This window comes from Aotus nancymaae, unplaced genomic scaffold, assembly GCF_030222135.1.
Source record: "Aotus nancymaae isolate 86718 unplaced genomic scaffold, 86718_ANA_hifiasm-v0.15.2.pri h1tg000058l, whole genome shotgun sequence".
Classification (NCBI taxonomy): Eukaryota; Metazoa; Chordata; class Mammalia; order Primates; family Aotidae; genus Aotus; species Aotus nancymaae.
In genome coordinates this window covers 55,742,418-55,760,518 of record NW_026988472.1, presented here as the reverse complement: position 1 = coordinate 55,760,518, position 18,101 = coordinate 55,742,418, and the positions used below count along the sequence as shown (strand labels likewise).

Genomic DNA, 18,101 nt, shown 5'->3' with positions numbered 1-18,101 from the left:
GAAGGAGCAACTTTAAACGTTGAGGTTTGTATAGCAGTCTCAATTTTACAGGAATGTTCAGAAAGAATTAAGAGTATCCAAAAATGATGTAAAACGCAACTGTGTAAAATAAAATTAAAGATGAGGTAGGGGAAGCGAAGTAAAGGACTTTCCGTGGGCATAAATGCATAATTAAATCTTTCCCCACTTTTAAGTTCAACTAACTTTTTTTTTCAGTCAGTGTCCTAATTGTTTTGTTTAGAAAACATGCTTACTGTAACTATGAAATTAATTTATTATTATTAATCACCATCATCTTTCATACCCTGAGTTAACACTTATTTGTTCACTCAAATATTTTTCATCACCTACTGTGTATCAGAAATTCTTCTAGGCCTTTGGGATATATCAGTAAACTGGCTAAATTAAAGAGATATCTGCATGCAGAAGCTTATATCCTAGTGCCTCATATTCTCCAGTCGAACTCAGACATCCTGGAGCTGGATGATGCTCATAGAGACATTAGAGTGATTATTGGCTGGGTGCTTAGATAGATCTGGGTTCAAGTCCCACCTCTATAATGCTAGTTGTGTGGCTGTAATTTGGAATTCCAGTTTACTCATTTGTAAAGTAAGTACAACAGAAGTGTCTATCTCATGGGGTTGCTGGCGATGCTAATTGAGGTAGTGCATGTAAAGCGTTTAGTACAGTATCTGACACACAGCAGATGTTCAATGTTCAGTATAGGAGCTACGATTCGTACTATCTGCTAACCATTCTGAGGTCAACCTACGGGAGACACCACTATAGCCAGCCATCCTGATTACTGTGCAGATCTTTGAAACTGGCACCCTCAACAGCAGGTTGACCTCTCTCCCCCATGCCTGTTGCATTTCTAACCCTTCACTGAGTGCTACCAACCGCATTTTGTCTCTTCTCATTGGGGATTTGAATATCATCTTCTGCTTTGGCTAAATCTCCCACATGATGATACCTACTAAGGCATCTTTCTTCAGTGTAGAAGATAAATGTTCAAAGTGCTTTTTACCAAGTTTATTTCCCTTCACTTCTCTAATGCTGTAGCTTTCTGCATTTTTATGCCATTTTGTGAAATGTGGATTTTGAATATATGTATTAAAAAAGCAAGTCCTTTCCCAGGTTTTACTGTAAAGCCCAGTTAAGGGCTTTAGGAGCCTCTGGTCTGGCTCTCTCTTATTAAAAATTAATTTTCATTTAGTCTACGACAAGTATGGCTTCTCTAAAGTAATTTCTCTTTTCCTGGATTATGCTTATAAGGCATTTCCTTTCAGGCCCATTTGAGTGACAAATAAATCCTTTTCCTGGGAGAAATTTTGGTCCTGAAGCCTGCTTCCTTCAAATTCTTCATGTTGACCTAAGATATAATTTTCAACTCTTGTATTTTAAGTATTCGAAACTAGGACTCCCACAGAGACCAGTCAGGCAATGGGTATGTTCCTCTCTTGCAGAGATTCCAGAGTATGAAAATAAATGGGAAACTGTGGGTCAGGCAAGGCCATTCTTGTTTTTATCATTACCATTATCAAAACCTACCTTGGGCTTTTGTGTTAGCTGGAGGTCAGTTCTTTATTTTTATTTTTATTTATTTATTTTGAGATGGAGTCTTGCTCTGTCGCTCAGGCTGGAATACAGTGGTATGTTCTCAGCTCACTGCAACACCTCCCGGGTCCAAGTGATTCTCCTGCCTCAGTCTCCCGAGTAGCTGGAATTACAGGCACTCACCGCCACACCTGGCTAATTTTGTATTTTTAGGAGAGATGGGGTTTCACCGTGTTGGCCAGGCTGTTCTCGCACTCCTGACCTCAGGTGATCCGCCCACCTTGGCCTCCTAAATTGCTGGGATCACAGGCGTGAGCCACCGTGCCTGGAAATGGAAGTCAGTTCTTGACATAATTTTTTCCCAGTCTTTCAGCCTTGACTTTACCATCCAAGTCAGTAGAGGCCCAGAAGGCTTCTTTTCAACTTTCTGTCTTAACCCTGTGATCTGAGAAAGTTTCCTCCTCAGTTAAGTCTTTCTTCTGTTTTGTGACTCAGCGACTAGCCGGAGGGCCATCTTTGGTAGTGTCTTTTTGCTGACACCACAGCCAGAAGAGAGTGGTGTCCCTCCTCAGCCTTCTCATTAGCTAGCATAGCTCAGATCACAGAAGGCTCCTGCTGGGAGAAGCTTTCCGGGTCACCTAATGCAGCCCCTCGTTTTACCAAAGTTGGCAGCTATATCCCAGAGACGTCAAGTGACTCACCCAAGGTCACACAGTGAGCTGCAGGCAGAACTGGGACTCAAATGTTGTTTTCTTGGCATCTCACTTGGTGCTTTTTCCACTCTGCCACTGTGAACTGGTGCTGCTAGCCGAGGGCTCAGCTGACGGGACTTGCTCAGTTCAGGCTCATGCAGGATGAATGCAAACCTGACCTTGTTTTTTAATCCCAACTGCTGTGGTTTGACCAGCTGCTCAAATGGAAACCCCTCCGGCCAGATCAACCATTAACTCTTGAGGTGAATGGAGCTGAAAATTAATGTCAAGAGTTTAAAGTAGGGCTGTCCCTGTAATCTCTCCTATTTACCTAGAGCGCTCTTCCACTTTCTACCTCAGCTCTCCAAGCATCTACTCCACTGCCCTGTTTTCTGTGTTTCCTAGTACCCCATGGGAAGGACCATTCATTAGGGTTAAGCATTGCCATCTCCTCTATTCTTGTTGATAAGTCTTGGAAGAGGACATGTACATATGTCCCATCCCTCAATGTGACAGAGTGGATCAGAGGCTTTCTTCCTCCACAGGACATGAGCCAGGACAGCACTGGAGACTTGTGGAGGAAGGGTGAAAAAAGACTGCAGATAAAAAAATAGGATGTGGCAAAGCCAACCTAGGCCATAAATAGGCCCATGGCCAGTTGCCTGTCATTAAGTATATGTATGTTGCTATTGTGGAAATATAATAAAGATACAAAATCAAAGATAATTCAAAAGTGGGGTAAAAAACAAGCATTTTCTGAATGTCTGCTTTTCCAGGAACTAGATTAAGTGTTCTCAGTAAATTATTTTAGTTAACTCGCATGACAGCCCACTGAGGTGGCCATCATCAGCCCCATTTTCATGGATGAGAAAATTGAGATTGTTAGTGAACTCACAGAGCCCTAATTAAACCCCTCAGGGAAATGTGCTCTCCAAATCTGTCTTCTCTGCTCTTTAAAAACACTCATTTGAGATTGGATTCCTCTTTACTATACCCCTAAACCAGCTTTTTGGAGGTACCTGGTCAGGCTACGTTCTTTTATTCTTTTTCCTTTTTCTTTTTCTTTTCTTTCTTTCTTTCTTTCTTTCTTTTTTTTTTTTTTTTTTTTTGAGACGGGGTCTCACCGTGTCTCCCTGCACTCTCAACCTCTCAGGCTCAACGGATCCTCCAACCTCAGCCTCCCAAGTAGCTTGGGACCACAGGTGCTTGCCACCATACCGAGCTAATTTTTTGTAGAGATGGGGTTTCGCCATGTTGCCCAGGTGGGTCTCAAACCTCTGGACTCCAGAGGTACACCTGCCTTGGTCTCCCAAAGTGTTGGAACTACAGGCATGAGCCACCATTTTCAGCCCAGGATATTTCCTTCAGGGTGGAAACTGAGGTCCAAAGAAGTGAGATGACTGTTCCAGGAGCAGTCTGGCCTGCTGCCTATGGTTGCTAGGCCTTATTGTAGCTTTAAAAGCCCTGCAGGAACTGACTCTTCCATTAGTTATCAGTAAAAAGTAGGAATGTGGGAATTTCGGCTGGGTGCGGTGGCTCATGCCTTTAATCCCAGCACATTGGGAGGCTGAGGTGGATGGGATCACCTGAGGACAGAAATTCGAGAGCAGCCTGGCCAACATGGCCAAACCCTGTCTCTACTAAAAAAATACAAAAAGTAGCCAGGCATGGTGGTGCATGTCTGTAATCCCAACTACTCGGGAGGCTGAGGCACTTGAACTCAGGAAGGAGAGGCTGCAGTGAGCTGGGAACACACCACTGCACTCCAGCCAGGGTGACAGAGTAAGAAAGACTCCATTTCAAAAAAAACGGAATTTCACTGTTAGTGAAATGGTGGGAATCCTTCCATCAGGAGAGGGCCCATCATCAGACTGCCTGTTCACAGGGATGGGTCTACTATGAGCCCCATTCCAGAGCTTATCCTGCCTTCTCAGCTCACAGTCGTTTAGCATACACAGCACCCCGGCACCTCCTTTTTTAACACCGTGAGCCCCGTGTTTTGTTAGGCTAGACAAATAAAACTCAGCGTTTTGTGGGGGGAAAATAAATGACTATTGAGAGTGATGTATATAACACACCCAGCCTGTTTATAATATTAAAGCCTGAATTGCAGGACAGTGTTTTCATTAAGTACTGCTATTCATTCCATTTGGAGAGACACATAAGAACAGAAACCAATCAACTCAGTAGTTTGCATGCCTTCTATCTTTGTGACGGAATTGCTTATTATTGACAGTATGAACGTTTTCACAGAATGAGAGACAGCTAGAAAGCCAGGGTTGAAGAGAATGCTCAGGATCAAGGGAAAACATCATCTATGCTTTCTAGAGTGTCATGCTCTTTAATACGAAGTTTCCAGTATTTCTGTTCTAATTTGAACAGGGTACCCTGCTGTCACCCTTGTAATATGGGCCCAGAACAATTGCAGCTGCTGCTGAACTGGTGGGATCCAGTGATGCAAATGCCACAGAATGCATGAAGGACCCGGTCTAAGTCACTCCCCCTGGGCTGAGGCCCTGACTCTTCGGCAGTCCTTCAGCACTTGAGGAAGACAGTAAAGGTAAACACGTGACAAGGAATGTCAGATCAGGAAAATGTCCCTTGAATCACAAAGTCAACCTTGCCATCTCACGGATAGGGAAGTTGAGCCCAAAAGTGAGCAAGTGGCTTTCTCAGGGTTATACATATATATAGTCTCGTTAGTGTCAGAGTCAAGACATGAGCCCAGGTCTCTGGACTCCCAGGCCAGTATTTTTGCAACTACCTCCCACTGTTGTCTCAGATTACAGGAACCAAATGCATGTCTGTCAGTGTGCTGTTTAGCATGCAAGCCAGGCTGACCTTTATGCTCCCAGAATCATCAACCTTTTCATTGGAAACCATGTAAGGACGGTTCTGGGAAAACAGTGAAAATCATACCATACCATAGAGACAACCAGAAGCCCTGCTCAGATGACAGAGTTCTCCTTGCCTTCCAAATACTGAATCCAAAATATATGTATACACAACAACTCCAGGTGGTGTTAGAAATAAGGAGACGGTGTTTGATTTTGTGTTCTTGTGTCAGTTCTCACTCATAGGCGGGTGTTGAACAAGGAGAACACATGGACACAGGGAGGGGAGCACTATACACGGGAGTCTGTTGGGGGGGAGGGGGGACAGTGGGGGGGTGGGGAGTCGGGGAGGGATAGCATGGGGAGAAATGCCAGATATAGGTGAAGGGGAGGGAGGGCAGCAAATCACACTGCCACGTATGCACCTATGCAACAACCTTGCATGTTTTTCACATGTACCCCAAAACCTAAAATGCAATTAAAAAAAAAAAAAAAGAAATAAGGAGATGGAAAATCAAAGACTTGACAGTTCAGTCAGTTCTCTTCCTTTTTTCTTGCCTCCCACCCCCAGTCTCTCCCCAAAAGGCCAAAATCTAGAGCATCTGAGCCTTTCTCATTCACTGCCTGAGAGGAACTGGCCCCTGGCAGCAGAGACCAGCCGAGATTGCAAGAGGGCTCTTCAACATGCGGCCAAGGCCCAGCCCTGGCCTCAGGAGAGCATGGCTCTTGGGACACACTTAAGAAAAATTCCCTGCTTCTCAGCAAAAAGCCTCTTCAACCCTGGAGGGATCTTCTGAGGTTTGTGGGACTCCCTACTCCCCACAAAAACGTTTTCCTGTACTTCCAGGAGCCCAGATACATGAATTCCTGTATGAGAGATTCATTTCTTTGTTCCTCACAGCATGAGAGGGGTGGAGGAAGGGCTTCTAAATGGCAAAATCCTGGTGACATATTAGATCTCAGGAACTGGACTTTACAGCCTCACCTTGTCCCTTTTGCTCTGCAACTACCAACCTCACTGGCCCTTTCTCTGAACGTTGGACCTCAAGTGTGTGTGCATGTGTGTGGACATGTTACTTTTTACAACTCATAAGAATAAACCTGATACCCCCCTCCCCCGTACCATTTACCCTGTACCATTTACCACCTCCCCCTTCCCTCCACCCAAGGCACTTTCCTTTGTTCCAATCCCACTAATCCCTCTTACAGTAGAAACTCCATAGTTTGGCTGCTGAGGGCTAGAATCTTCAACCCACCTGTTTCAGAAATATTTTCCTAGGGACCCATTGAATGCCATTACACACAAAGGTGGTGTAATGGCAGGGAATTTTATGCGGCACCATGAGGACAGCCACCTACTGGGCAGGCTAAAGAGGTTTACTACAGTGAGTGGCCAAGCAGAAGGCAGAGGCAGCTGGCAAGCTGAGCTTCGGGGCCACCCCTATAGCTTCCCACTACACTGGCTCACACCCTAAGCTGCCCTCAGGGGGAGCAGGTCCAGTTCTACCAGTCTGGGCACCAGGGGAGCTTTTGTGGAAGCTGAGATCTACCTTGTAAGTTACTGCATCTAGCTTCTTCCTGCAAGTTCATTGGGTTTTCCGAGTGTTCCTGGAGTCTCAGGACAGGAGATGCCTGGAGTGCTAGAAATTCAGGATTCCAGAAAAATCCACCATCCCTTATGCCTCCAGCTGGACAAAGGGTCCCTCGATGTTCCCAGTAGGTTTGGGGGCACGTGGAAGTCTAGCCAGGGCTGGGAATTCTAGGGGATGGTAAGGACAGGGTGCACAGCTGAGAAATTGCCCGAGAACGGCCTGTTCCTTAGTTGGCACACTGAGCTTAGAGCAACAGGTAAACACAGACTCACATTTGGAGTGGCCTAAAGGTTTCTACATTTTGTTCCCACAGTGACTCAGGTGGTCAAAACAGACGACAGAATTGGTCCTATCTTACAGAGAAGAAAACTGAGGCTCCAGAGGGGCAAGTGATTATCCCAGGGCTGCCAAGCAAGGAAGTGACAGATTTCCCAGGACTTCCAGACCATTGTTAGGCTTGCTGCTTCATAGCACAGATAGAACAGGAAAGGGATGGAGCAGAGCTCAGTGAGAGAGAGACTGGGAGAGCCTGTCTCCAGGAGGGACATGCCCCCACCCCAGGACTCAGCTCCTGGTCTGGATCCTCCCACTCAGTGGCTCCGGTGCCCCTTCTGCAGCAGTGGGACTGGAGGGAGTTGCACACTCAGTCATGGAAACGCCAGTGTCCTGATGTACATCAAGCCCCTTCCATTAATCAGATGGGGACAGACTGAGTCCTGAGTTCTCAGGGTCCTTTGCCTAAAGGGACAGCCATTCTTTCCCTGTTAATCCCTGCATCTCTGCTCCTGCAACAGAAAAGAGCCCGTTGGACACTGGAGCTTGAGGAACATTTGTGCCTATTTACTAGAGAAGGTGGTGTTCGTATCAGGAAATAGGGAGATGGTGCCGGGTTTCTTGGGTTCAAACACTGGCGCTCTGCTGTGTGACCTTGGGCATTTCCCTACCCCTCTCTGGGCCTCAGTTTCCTCATGTGTCACATTACCTTGGATTAGATAGTCTCATTCTAATGGAGTTTTTAGTTAACTATCCATTTATTCAACAAATCTTTTATGAGTCAAGCCCTCCTGCAGGCACAGGGTTGGTACACAGGATTCAGCAAGAAGACAGTCTGTGCTCTGAAAAAGGTCAGATTCTCATTCTGTAACGCTTTTTGCTCATGCTGTCTTTTTATCATGCTGACTTACCTTTTCAGAAAATGCCCCCGCTTCCGCTGGAGAATGGAAATTGGCAAAGAGAGAGGGAAAAGCTCCAATTTGCGCCTTTGCTATTTTAGGAGAGGTTGAAATTGCGAGCCAAAGTGGAGTGATGCGCTAAGCAGAGTGACCTCCGTACTCCAAGAAAAGAGAAAACCCAGGTTCTCTGCTTGTAAAGTGGCTCGAGCTCTTGGGCGTGAGGCATTATTATGTAAATTCAAGCTCGCTCCTGATCCTTAGTACCCTGAGTTGCCTGAAGGGGGGAATGGCACTGCCTGCGAGTGCAGTCCGGGCGTTCGAGCCGCCGCCGCAACCGGAGCGAGGAGCGCCCGCCCGCACCACCTGTCCCCGCCGGCATTCCAGAGTAGAGGCCGAATTGGCAGCGAGCCGGCCCGGGTCGGTGGCTGCCTCGGTCCGCGCGGGCCCTCCTAGGGGTGTGTCTCACGGATTCCACTCCCGGCCACTCCTGGAGAAGCCCCGAAAGGCTTCTTCCTCCCTGGCGGGAGCGGCGTGCGCCCCGCTTTTCGCGCTGCTGTCCCGGGGCCGCCGCAGGCGGATGCACGTCCTCAGGCGACGCTGGGACCTGGGCTCCCTCTGCCGGGCCCTGCTCACTCGGGGCCTGGCTGCCCTGGGCCACTCGCTGAAGCACGTGCTCGGCGCGATCTTCTCCCAGATCTTCGGCCCCCTGGCCAGGTACGTTCTTGATGAAAGCCGAGCTCAAGCTCCCAGACTAGGGTGAGAAGGGGCTGTGCGGGGCGGGAAGGCAGCCGCGAGGGGTAGAAAGGGTGCAAAGTTCCAGCTGGCCAGTGGTGGCCGGTATAGGGTCTCTGGAGGGTCGCGGCGCGCATCTGGCCATGCCGCGGCCCTGGCGCCACTGTTCCGCGGGCACCGGCAGCGCAGCGTCCTCGCTGGCAAGTCGGGCTGCTGGCGGGCTCCTTCCCCCAGGGGAACTCTGAGCGCCCGGCTCTGAGCTCCCTCGAGGCCGCCTCCCGGGTGGGCAAGCGGGCGCGGGCAAAAGGAGGGCTTCGGGGCATGCGGGGAGAAAGCCGGGCAGAGGCGTGCGCCCCAAAGGGGCTTGGGGCAGAAGAGCCTGGAGAGTCCGGCAGGCGAAGCGGGATGGGGATGGGAGCCACCGAGAGTGGAGCGAGACACACGGGGGCCCGGACTGGCGGGGGGGTGAGTTGAGGAGTGTGGCGACTGGGCCCGGAGAGGTCCTACTGGGACGAAACCCCTCGGAGGGGCTCCGGGGGGCTCGGGCGAGCTCTGACGGAGGGAGGGGGCAGGAGGCCCGCAGGAAGGACTCGGGGTAGGGGTGTGTGTGCGCCGCACAAGCCACAGCGCTTAGCCTTCCGGGAAGGAAGGAAGCGGGGAAGGGAGCCGCCGCCGCCGCCGCCGTGGAGTACTCGGTGCGGAGGGGAGGGGGAGAGGGGCGCCGCGGCGGCGCCAGGGGGAGGGGGCGGTGCGGGGGCACGGCGAGCGCGGGCCGAGCTGCGGGATGGACATCACGAGCTTGGGTTTCCCCCAGCGTCGGGAACATGGATGAGAAATCCAACAAGCTGCTGCTAGCTTTGGTGACGCTCTTCCTATTTGCCGTGATCGTCCTCCAATACGTGTGCCCCGGCACGGAATGCCAGCTCCTCCGCCTGCAGGCGTTCAGCTCCCCAGTGCCGGACCCGTACCGCTCGGAGGATGAGAGCTCCGCCGGGTTCGTGCCTCGCTACAATTTCACTCGCAGCGACCTCCTGCGCAAGGTAGACTTCGACATAAAAGGCGATGTCCTGATCGTGTTCCTGCACATCCAGAAGACCGGGGGCACCACTTTCCGCCGCCACTTGGTTCGCAACATCCAGCTGGAGCAGCCGTGCGAGTGCCGCGTGGGTCAGAAGAAATGTACTTGCCACCGGCCGGGTAAGCGGGAGACCTGGCTATTCTCCAGGTTCTCCACGGGCTGGAGCTGCGGGCTGCACGCCGACTGGACCGAGCTCACCAGCTGTGTGCCCTCTGTGGTGGACGGCAAGCGCGCCTCCAGGCTGAGACCTTCCAGGTGAGTGAGCGCCGGTGGTCGAGCGGGACCCGGGCCTAGGCGGGCGGAGGGAGGGGAGGTGCGGCTGGCCCTAGCCGGGGACCCAGCGCGCACCCTGGCGCCCGGGCGTTTGGGTCCGGCCTAGGCAGGTGCCGGGCGCCCAGTAGCGCACGTTCGCGGCGCTGTGGCGGCCTCAGAAAGGCTTTCCGCTCCGGCCCCTGACGGCCCAGTCTGTCTGTCGGCAGGGTGGCCTGCGTGGTGGTTGGGCGAGCGTGCGGGGTAGGCGGCCGAAAGGCCGAGAACGAGCGCCCCCGTGGCCGCCGCTGGGACGTTGCTTCGCACTCAGACTCCGCACTGCAGAGCCCTAAAGAGCCGCGCTCTCCGAGCAGCATCTCCGGTTCCCTCGTTTCCTCTACTCCGCACCCGGGTTCCGAAGTCTCCTTTCGGCACTGTCTTCCTCCTTTCGGCTCCCGCATTCTTCCCTCCCCTTTTCTTCTCGCTTCGTCTGTTTGCCGTGTTCTCCTTTCTCTCCTGTGCCCCAGATCTTGTCTGCTCCTGTTTGCTCGCTGTTTCCTTCTTTCCGTTTTCCTCTCTCACTTTTCTTCTCTTTCTCTCTTACCCTTTCTGTTTCTCTCTTCTTGCCCGACATTTATGGCATCCCTCCTTCCCGCCTCTAGCTCGGTCCCCCCCACCCCGCCCCGCGGCTCCGTGTTCCTCCGTCGCTATTTTCTGATACCCAGGGAGAGTTCAAGGCACCAGGCTCGCCTCTTCCTACTGGCTGCATGTGAGGCACCGGCGGCGCTTTGGGATTGCCAGGGGACACCCCGCGGACCGAGGGGCGGGCTGGGTTGCCGCCCTACACCCCATGTGGGGTTCAGCCACCAGGAGCCTCTCCTGATTCACACACACACACACACACACACACACACACACACACACACACACGCCCGAGCCCCGGCGTGGGTCGCTGCCAGCCCATTTTCTGGGAGCCTGGGCTGATGCGGTAAAAGCTGATTTACTAATAGTCTGTCGCCAGAAACAAGGGTATTTTCCTCCCTCCAGCCACAATATCCAGTTGCTGGAGGTCATGGAGCACTGTAAACTGGGTGGTGGTGGGGTGGGGGAAGTGAGTGCTATGGACTGCAGTATGGGCTCTCGTTTCCAGGCCTGCTGTTTGCCATTGTTACTGTTCTCTATGCCTTGCTTTGCTTCTGTCCCTTTGTCGGTTCCAAGTAGCTGCTGTCTTTCTTTGTGTGTGTTCTGGCCAGTCTTAACCATACTTAATGACGTTATTCCTCGAACTGTTCAGTCCTGAATTCTTGGCGTGGGGAAAGGGCTGGGGGCGGTGCGGCTAAGCAGAGTAAGGAGGTGCAGGGAGGAAAGGAGAGGGTGCTCAGGCAGCGAGAACAGAGGGCGCGGCTAACGCCAGGCAGGAGGATCCCGTCCTAGTGCGTGCGGGGGCAGCGTGGCGTGGGGGTGATCAGTTTTGGGCGCGGAGGGGCAGAAGAGAGCATAAGGCGACCCCGGGACCAGGGGAGCAGGGGATGGTAGCTTTGGAGCTAGCGCTCTGCGGACCAGCCAGCAGGACACATGCTCGTTTCGCTTACTGAGGTGGCTTCCCACCTGTAACCTTGGTTGGAGACTCGTGACACTGCCTGCCCTTCGGACATCGCTGACCTGAGGTGGCTCTATAGGACCGGAAGGCTGGATAGGAGCTCGCCGCTCGTTTGGTTCCAGCCCCAGGCTTAACACGGGGGCTGTTCCCAGCTCCCTGGCAGGCCTCCTGGTCCCAGTGCACGTTTTCGGTGATTCTCCCAGCGCCTTCACCGACATCCGTGAAACAGTGTCCTGCGCCCAAGTGAAACTCCCCGCCTTTACTTAGACCCGTTTTCTTTATTATTTTTTTTTTGAGACGGAGTCTCGCTCTCGTTACCCAGGCTGGAGTGCAATGGCGCCATCTCGGCTCACCGCAACCTCCGCCTCCTGGGTTCAGGCGATTCTCCTGCCTCAGCCTCCCGAGTAGCTGGGACTACAGGCACGCGCCACCGTGCCCAGCTAATTTTTTGTATTTTTAGTAGAGGCGGGGTTTCACCATGTTGAGCAGGATGGTCTCGATCTCTTGACCTCGTGATCCACCCGCCTCAGCCTCCCAAAGTGCTGGGATTACAGGCGTTGAGCCACCATACCTGGCCTGTCATTTATTGTTTTGTTTTGTTTTTTTTTTTTTTTTTTGATGGGGGCAGTGTCTCACTCTGTTTCCCAGCCTGGGGTGCAATGGTACAATCTCAGCTCGTTGCAACCTCCGCCTCCTGGGTTCAAGTGATTCTCATGCCTCAGCCTCCCAAGTAGCTGTGCTACCAGGCATATGCTACCACACCCAGCTAGTTTTTGTATTTTTAGTAGAGATGGGGTTTCACCATGTTAGCCAGGCTAGTCTCAAACTCTTGATCTCAGGTGATCTGCCCACCTCAGCCTCCCAAAGTGCTGGGATTACAGGCATGAGTCACTGCTCCTGGCCTTATTCTTCATCTGAAATATTTTCTAAGAGTTGAGATAGGTTTGGTAGCTGTTTTGTTTGTTTGTTTTAGAGGCAGTCTTGCTTTGTCACTCAGACTGGAGTGCCGTGGTGTGATCTCGGCTCACTGCAACCTCTGCCTCCTGGGTTCAAGGGATTCTCATGCCTCACCCTCCCGAGTAGCTGGGATTACAGGCGTGCACCACTATGCACGGCTAATTTTTTGTATTTTTAGTAAAGACAGGGTTTTACTATGTTGGCCAGGCTGGTCTCGAACTCCTGGCTTCAAGTTATCCTCCCACTTTGGCCTCCCAAAGTGTTGGGATTACACGCTTGAGCCACCACTCTTGGCCCAGGTTTGGTAGGTTTTTTAATATGTACTTTCATGTCTCTTGCCTGTGTGTATACGTTGTATATATTTTTAAATATGTATCTTTAAAATATTGCACATATTAAAAGAAGCAACAAAAATAAAACATATGTTTTTCCGTCACTTAGTAGGATCACAGATACTACTGTGATTGTACTAGCATCATAAGATGAGGTAGTTGTGGTAGAGTGGAAAGAGCCGTGAACTTAGAAAAGGAAGATCTGAATTCATTTAATAGGTCTGTGACCTTCTCCAAGCTTGTTTTCTCTAATATAAAATACGTCCGCAGTGGTGTTGTGTTAAATGATATAATTCAAGGGAAGCACTTTGTAAACTATAAAATATCCAACAAATGTAAAGAGTTCTTAATGCGTACTGAGGTCATTAAGTATTTTAATGTTCCTTTCTTGTATGTGGCATTAGATAAGTGTGATGCAGTATTCTTCCCATTTTACAGATGAAACTAAGGCCTAGGATACCAGAGCTACTCGTTTGCACAACTGAGATTCTGCCTCAGCCTCCCAAGTAACCAGCTTGCCCAGCTAATGTTTGTATTTTTAGTAGAGATGAGGTTTCACCATGGTGGCCAGGCTGATCTTGAACTCCTGACCTCAAGTGATCTGCCTGCCTCAGCCTCCCAAAGTGCTGGGATTACAGACGTGAGCCACTGTGTCCCCCAGGTTCCTTTTATTGGGGAATGCTATTTAGAAACCAAGATCTAGGTGTTAGATATGCTCATTACCATTGAGATGTCTTTGCTTCAGGACTCTTTTTTGGACAGAACTGGGAAACACACACACACACACACACACACACCAAACAAACCACACACACCCCACACCCTCCCCCCGACACACACACTTTTATTTTTTTTTGATACGGAGTTTTACTCTTGTTGCCCAGGCTGGAGTGCAATGGCGTAACTGTGGCTCACCGCAACCTCCGCCTCCCGAGTTCAAGTGATTCTGCTGCCTCAGCCTCCAGAGTAGCTTGGATTACAGGCATGCGCCACTATGCCTGGCTAATTTTGTATTTTTAGTAGAGACGGGGGTTTCTCCATGTTGGTCTGGGTGGTCTCAAACTCCCAACCTCGGGTGATCCCCTGCCTCGGCCTCCCAGAGTGCTGCGATTATAGGTATGAGTCACCTCCCCTGGCCCATATACATATATTTTAAATCACAACTTTATACTGTTACCTCCAATTTAGGTTGTATCTATAGATTTTTTTTCTCACCTTCCCTCAGTTCATATTTATATCCATTCTCAAGAAATAACTTAGTTTCTCTATAGAATTACTTCGAAATCAATGTATTTATTGAGAAATTTGCTCTGTCCTACTATATGTACAAAATAGTTTCAGAATTACTATAATAATACCATGACCAACAACAAACCTATGAAGTAGGTTCAAGATGTTTTTCGTAGTTTTTCTTAGACTATATATATATCACTGTGGTATAGTTAGAATATGATATCTGAAACATACTGAATCAATTCTGTTTTTGTGTGTAATTTAAGAAATCAATTTGATACAGTTAGAGTCATTTATTTCTATTTGTATTCAGTTTTGCTGAAATTACAGACATGAGCCACCACACCCAGCCCCCATCCTTGTTGATTTAATTATTAATATCTGTACTAGTCATTGTTTTCTGAAGCACATTAAAAGAGGAAGATAGGCTGGGCATGGTGGCTCATGCTTATAATCCCAGCACTTTGAGAGGCTGAGGTGGGAGGATCACTTGAGCTCGAGTTTGAGACCAGCCTAGGCAATATAGTGAGACCCTGTTTGTATTACTGAAAAAACAGTTTTAAAATTTAAAAAATGAAGAGGAAAATGTGATACCTTGATCCCTTATAGTGTAAGAGAAGAAGGTGAATACTCTTTAATGATTGAGGGAAGCCCAAACTAGTTTGTTTTGTTTTTTTCAAACCAGTTTTTAATTTCTTGTTTCCATTCTGAATGAGTTAGGTGTACTAGCCTTTTAACGTTTAAGATAGAATCTTGGGGCTGGGCACGGTGGCTCACACCTGTAATCCCAGCACTTTGGGAGGCCAAGGCGGGTGGATCATCTGAGCTCAGGATTTTGAGACCAGCCTGGCCAACATGGTGAAACCCCGTCTCTACTAAAAATACAAAAATTAGCCAGGTGTCGTGGCAGGCCCCTTTAATCCCAGTTATTCAGGACGCTGAGGAAGGAAAATGGCTTGAACCTGAGTGTCAGAGGTTGCGGTGAGCCGAGATCATGCCACGGCACTACACCCTGGACAGCAGAGTGAAAGTCAGTTTCAAGGAAAGAAACCGTATACTAGTACATTTCATATAAACACGTATAAAAAGCACAATATAAATATATAACTATCAATAACTATTAGGAATGACCAGTAAATTAATCTTACTAAGTTGGCGGAAGAAGTCCGGAAGTGCGGCCCTTGCTGCCGATCCACCGACGGTCCACCACGAAGTCACCGACGATCCACCATGAAGTCACTTAACGATCCACGACGAGATGGCTACTGCCTTAGGAGGCAGGTTTCTTTTAGGGCTTGTCTCTCTATCGCTCCACCTTCAACGTTCCAGTTCAGTTGTCACGGAAACGGTACACAAGGATAACCGCTACTCCCCACTTCCGGGTAAGTGCTAAGCGCGTGACACCCCGGGCCTTCGCTCCTTATTGGTACGAGGATCAGTGCTTGGAACGTTGGCGCGTGGACTTGCAGGAATCGTGGGAAGCCGCTGTCTTTCTTTGTGTGTGTTCTGGCCAGTCTTCACCATACTTAATGCCGTTATTCCTCTTGGCGTGGGGACAGGGCTGGGGGCGGTGCGGCTAAGCAGAGTAAGGAGGTGCAGGGAGGAAAGGAGAGGGTGCTCAGGCAGCGAGAACAGAGGGCGCGGCTAACGCCAGGCAGGAGGATCCCGTCCTAGAGCGTGCGGGGGCAGCGTGGCGTGGGGGTGATCAGTTTTGGGCGCGGAGGGGCAGAAGAGAGCGTAAGGCGACCCCGGGACCAGGGGAGCAGGGGATGGTAGCTTTGGAGCTAGCGCTCTGCGGACCAGCCAGCAGGACACATGCTCGTTTTCGCTTACTGAGGTGGCTTCCCACCCGTAACCTTGGTTGGAGACTCGTGACACTGCCTGCCCTTCTGACATCGCTGACCTGAGGTGGCTCTATAGGACCGGAAGGCTGGATAGGAGCTCGCCGCTCGTTTGGTTCCAGCCCCAGGCTTAACACGGGGGGTGTTCCCAGCTCCCTGGCAGGCCTCCTGGTCCCAGTGCACGTTTTCGGTGATTCTCCCAGCGCCTTCACTGACATCCGTGAAACAGTGTCCTGCGCCCAAGTGAAACTCCCCGCCTTTACTTAGACCCGTTTTCTTTATTATTTTTTTTTTTGAGACGGAGTCTCGCTCTCGTTACCCAGGCTGGAGTGCAATGGCGCCATCTCGGCTCACCGCAACCTCCGCCTCCTGGGTTCAGGCGATTCTCCTGCCTCAGCCTCCCGAGTAGCTGGGACTACAGGCACGCGCCACCGTGCCCAGCTAATTTTTTGTATTTTTAGTAGAGGCGGGGTTTCACCATGTTGAGCAGGATGGTCTCGATCTCTTGACCTCGTGATCCACCCGCCTCAGCCTCCCAAAGTGCTGGGATTACAGGCGTTGAGCCACCATACCTGGCCTGTCATTTATTGTTTTGTTTTGTTTTTTTTTTTTTTTTTTGATGGGGGCAGTGTCTCACTCTGTTTCCCAGCCTGGGGTGCAATGGTACAATCTCAGCTCGTTGCAACCTCCGCCTCCTGGGTTCAAGTGATTCTCATGCCTCAGCCTCCCAAGTAGCTGTGCTACCAGGCATATGCTACCACACCCAGCTAGTTTTTGTATTTTTAGTAGAGATGGGGTTTCACCATGTTAGCCAGGCTAGTCTCAAACTCTTGATCTCAGGTGATCTGCCCACCTCAGCCTCCCAAAGTGCTGGGATTACAGGCATGAGTCACTGCTCCTGGCCTTATTCTTCATCTGAAATATTTTCTAAGAGTTGAGATAGGTTTGGTAGCTGTTTTGTTTGTTTGTTTTAGAGGCAGTCTTGCTTTGTCACTCAGACTGGAGTGCCGTGGTGTGATCTCGGCTCACTGCAACCTCTGCCTCCTGGGTTCAAGGGATTCTCATGCCTCACCCTCCCGAGTAGCTGGGATTACAGGCGTGCACCACTATGCACGGCTAATTTTTTGTATTTTTAGTAAAGACAGGGTTTTACTATGTTGGCCAGGCTGGTCTCGAACTCCTGGCTTCAAGTTATCCTCCCACTTTGGCCTCCCAAAGTGTTGGGATTACACGCTTGAGCCACCACTCTTGGCCCAGGTTTGGTAGGTTTTTTAATATGTACTTTCATGTCTCTTGCCTGTGTGTATACGTTGTATATATTTTTAAATATGTATCTTTAAAATATTGCACATATTAAAAGAAGCAACAAAAATAAAACATGTGTTTTTCCATCACTTAGTAGGATCACAGATACTACTGTGATTGTACTAGCATCATAAGATGAGGTAGTTGTGGTAGAGTGGAAAGAGCCGTGAACTTAGAAAAGGAAGATCTGAATTCATTTAATAGGTCTGTGACCTTCTCCAAGCTTGTTTTCTCTAATATAAAATATGTCCGCAGTGGTGTTGTGTTAAATGATATAATTCAAGGGAAGCACTTTGTAAACTATAAAATATCCAACAAATGTAAAGAGTTCTTAATGCGTACTGAGGTCATTAAGTATTTTAATGTTCCTTTCTTGTATGTGGCATTAGATAAGTGTGATACAGTATTGGTCCCATTTTACAGATGAAACTAAGGCCTAGGATACCAGAGCTACTCGTTTGCACAACTGAGATGGAGACTTGGTGTTAGATGCAGAGCTTGAATTAAATAGCTTCATTATATATAATAAGCAAAAACTATTTGGATTATCAAGGCGATCATTTTGGAGGCATTCTGCTAATTAAGAATGAGCTAATTAGCAACTCATATGAATAGAGTGATTGCTGTAGGTTTAAAAATTCAAAATTTTCTGATAGGGAGACTCCTACACAAGTAACACACTCCCTTCTTCCATTTGTTATTTTAGATGTTTTTTAATGGCTCATTTAATAATGTGTGACCCTTTTACTACTTTTATTCATTCCGATTACAGAGAAAATGGTGTAAAAATCAGCTGTGGCACAGTTCACATGGTAAATTCTACTCAAAGCTCAAGTCTGGTTTGTGAAAGGCAACTTACATGATATTTTGACAATTATAAGGAAGAATTTAATTGTCCCTTATGTTGCATAATGACATTCCAAGAGA

General features: G+C 49.3%; 1 protein-coding gene and 1 long non-coding RNA gene across 2 annotated transcripts in view; one reads left to right on the top strand and one right to left on the bottom strand.

The window, feature by feature from the left end:
* Window positions 1-8,045, bottom strand: part of LOC135269916 (uncharacterized) — a 79,587-nt gene extending 71,542 nt beyond the window's left edge. The window contains exon 1 of the long non-coding RNA XR_010338182.1: window positions 7,860-8,045. This is a non-coding gene — a long non-coding RNA (uncharacterized LOC135269916). The remainder of the gene's footprint in view (window positions 1-7,859) is intronic.
* An 88-nt stretch (window positions 8,046-8,133) lies between these two features.
* LOC135269913 (heparan-sulfate 6-O-sulfotransferase 2-like) lies at window positions 8,134-9,916 on the top strand. The gene is made up of 2 exons (XM_064364559.1): window positions 8,134-8,561; window positions 9,394-9,916. The coding sequence occupies exons 1-2, from the start codon at window positions 8,134-8,136 to the stop codon at window positions 9,914-9,916; spliced, it is 951 nt and encodes a 316-aa protein (XP_064220629.1).
* Window positions 9,917-18,101: the final 8,185 nt, after the last annotated feature.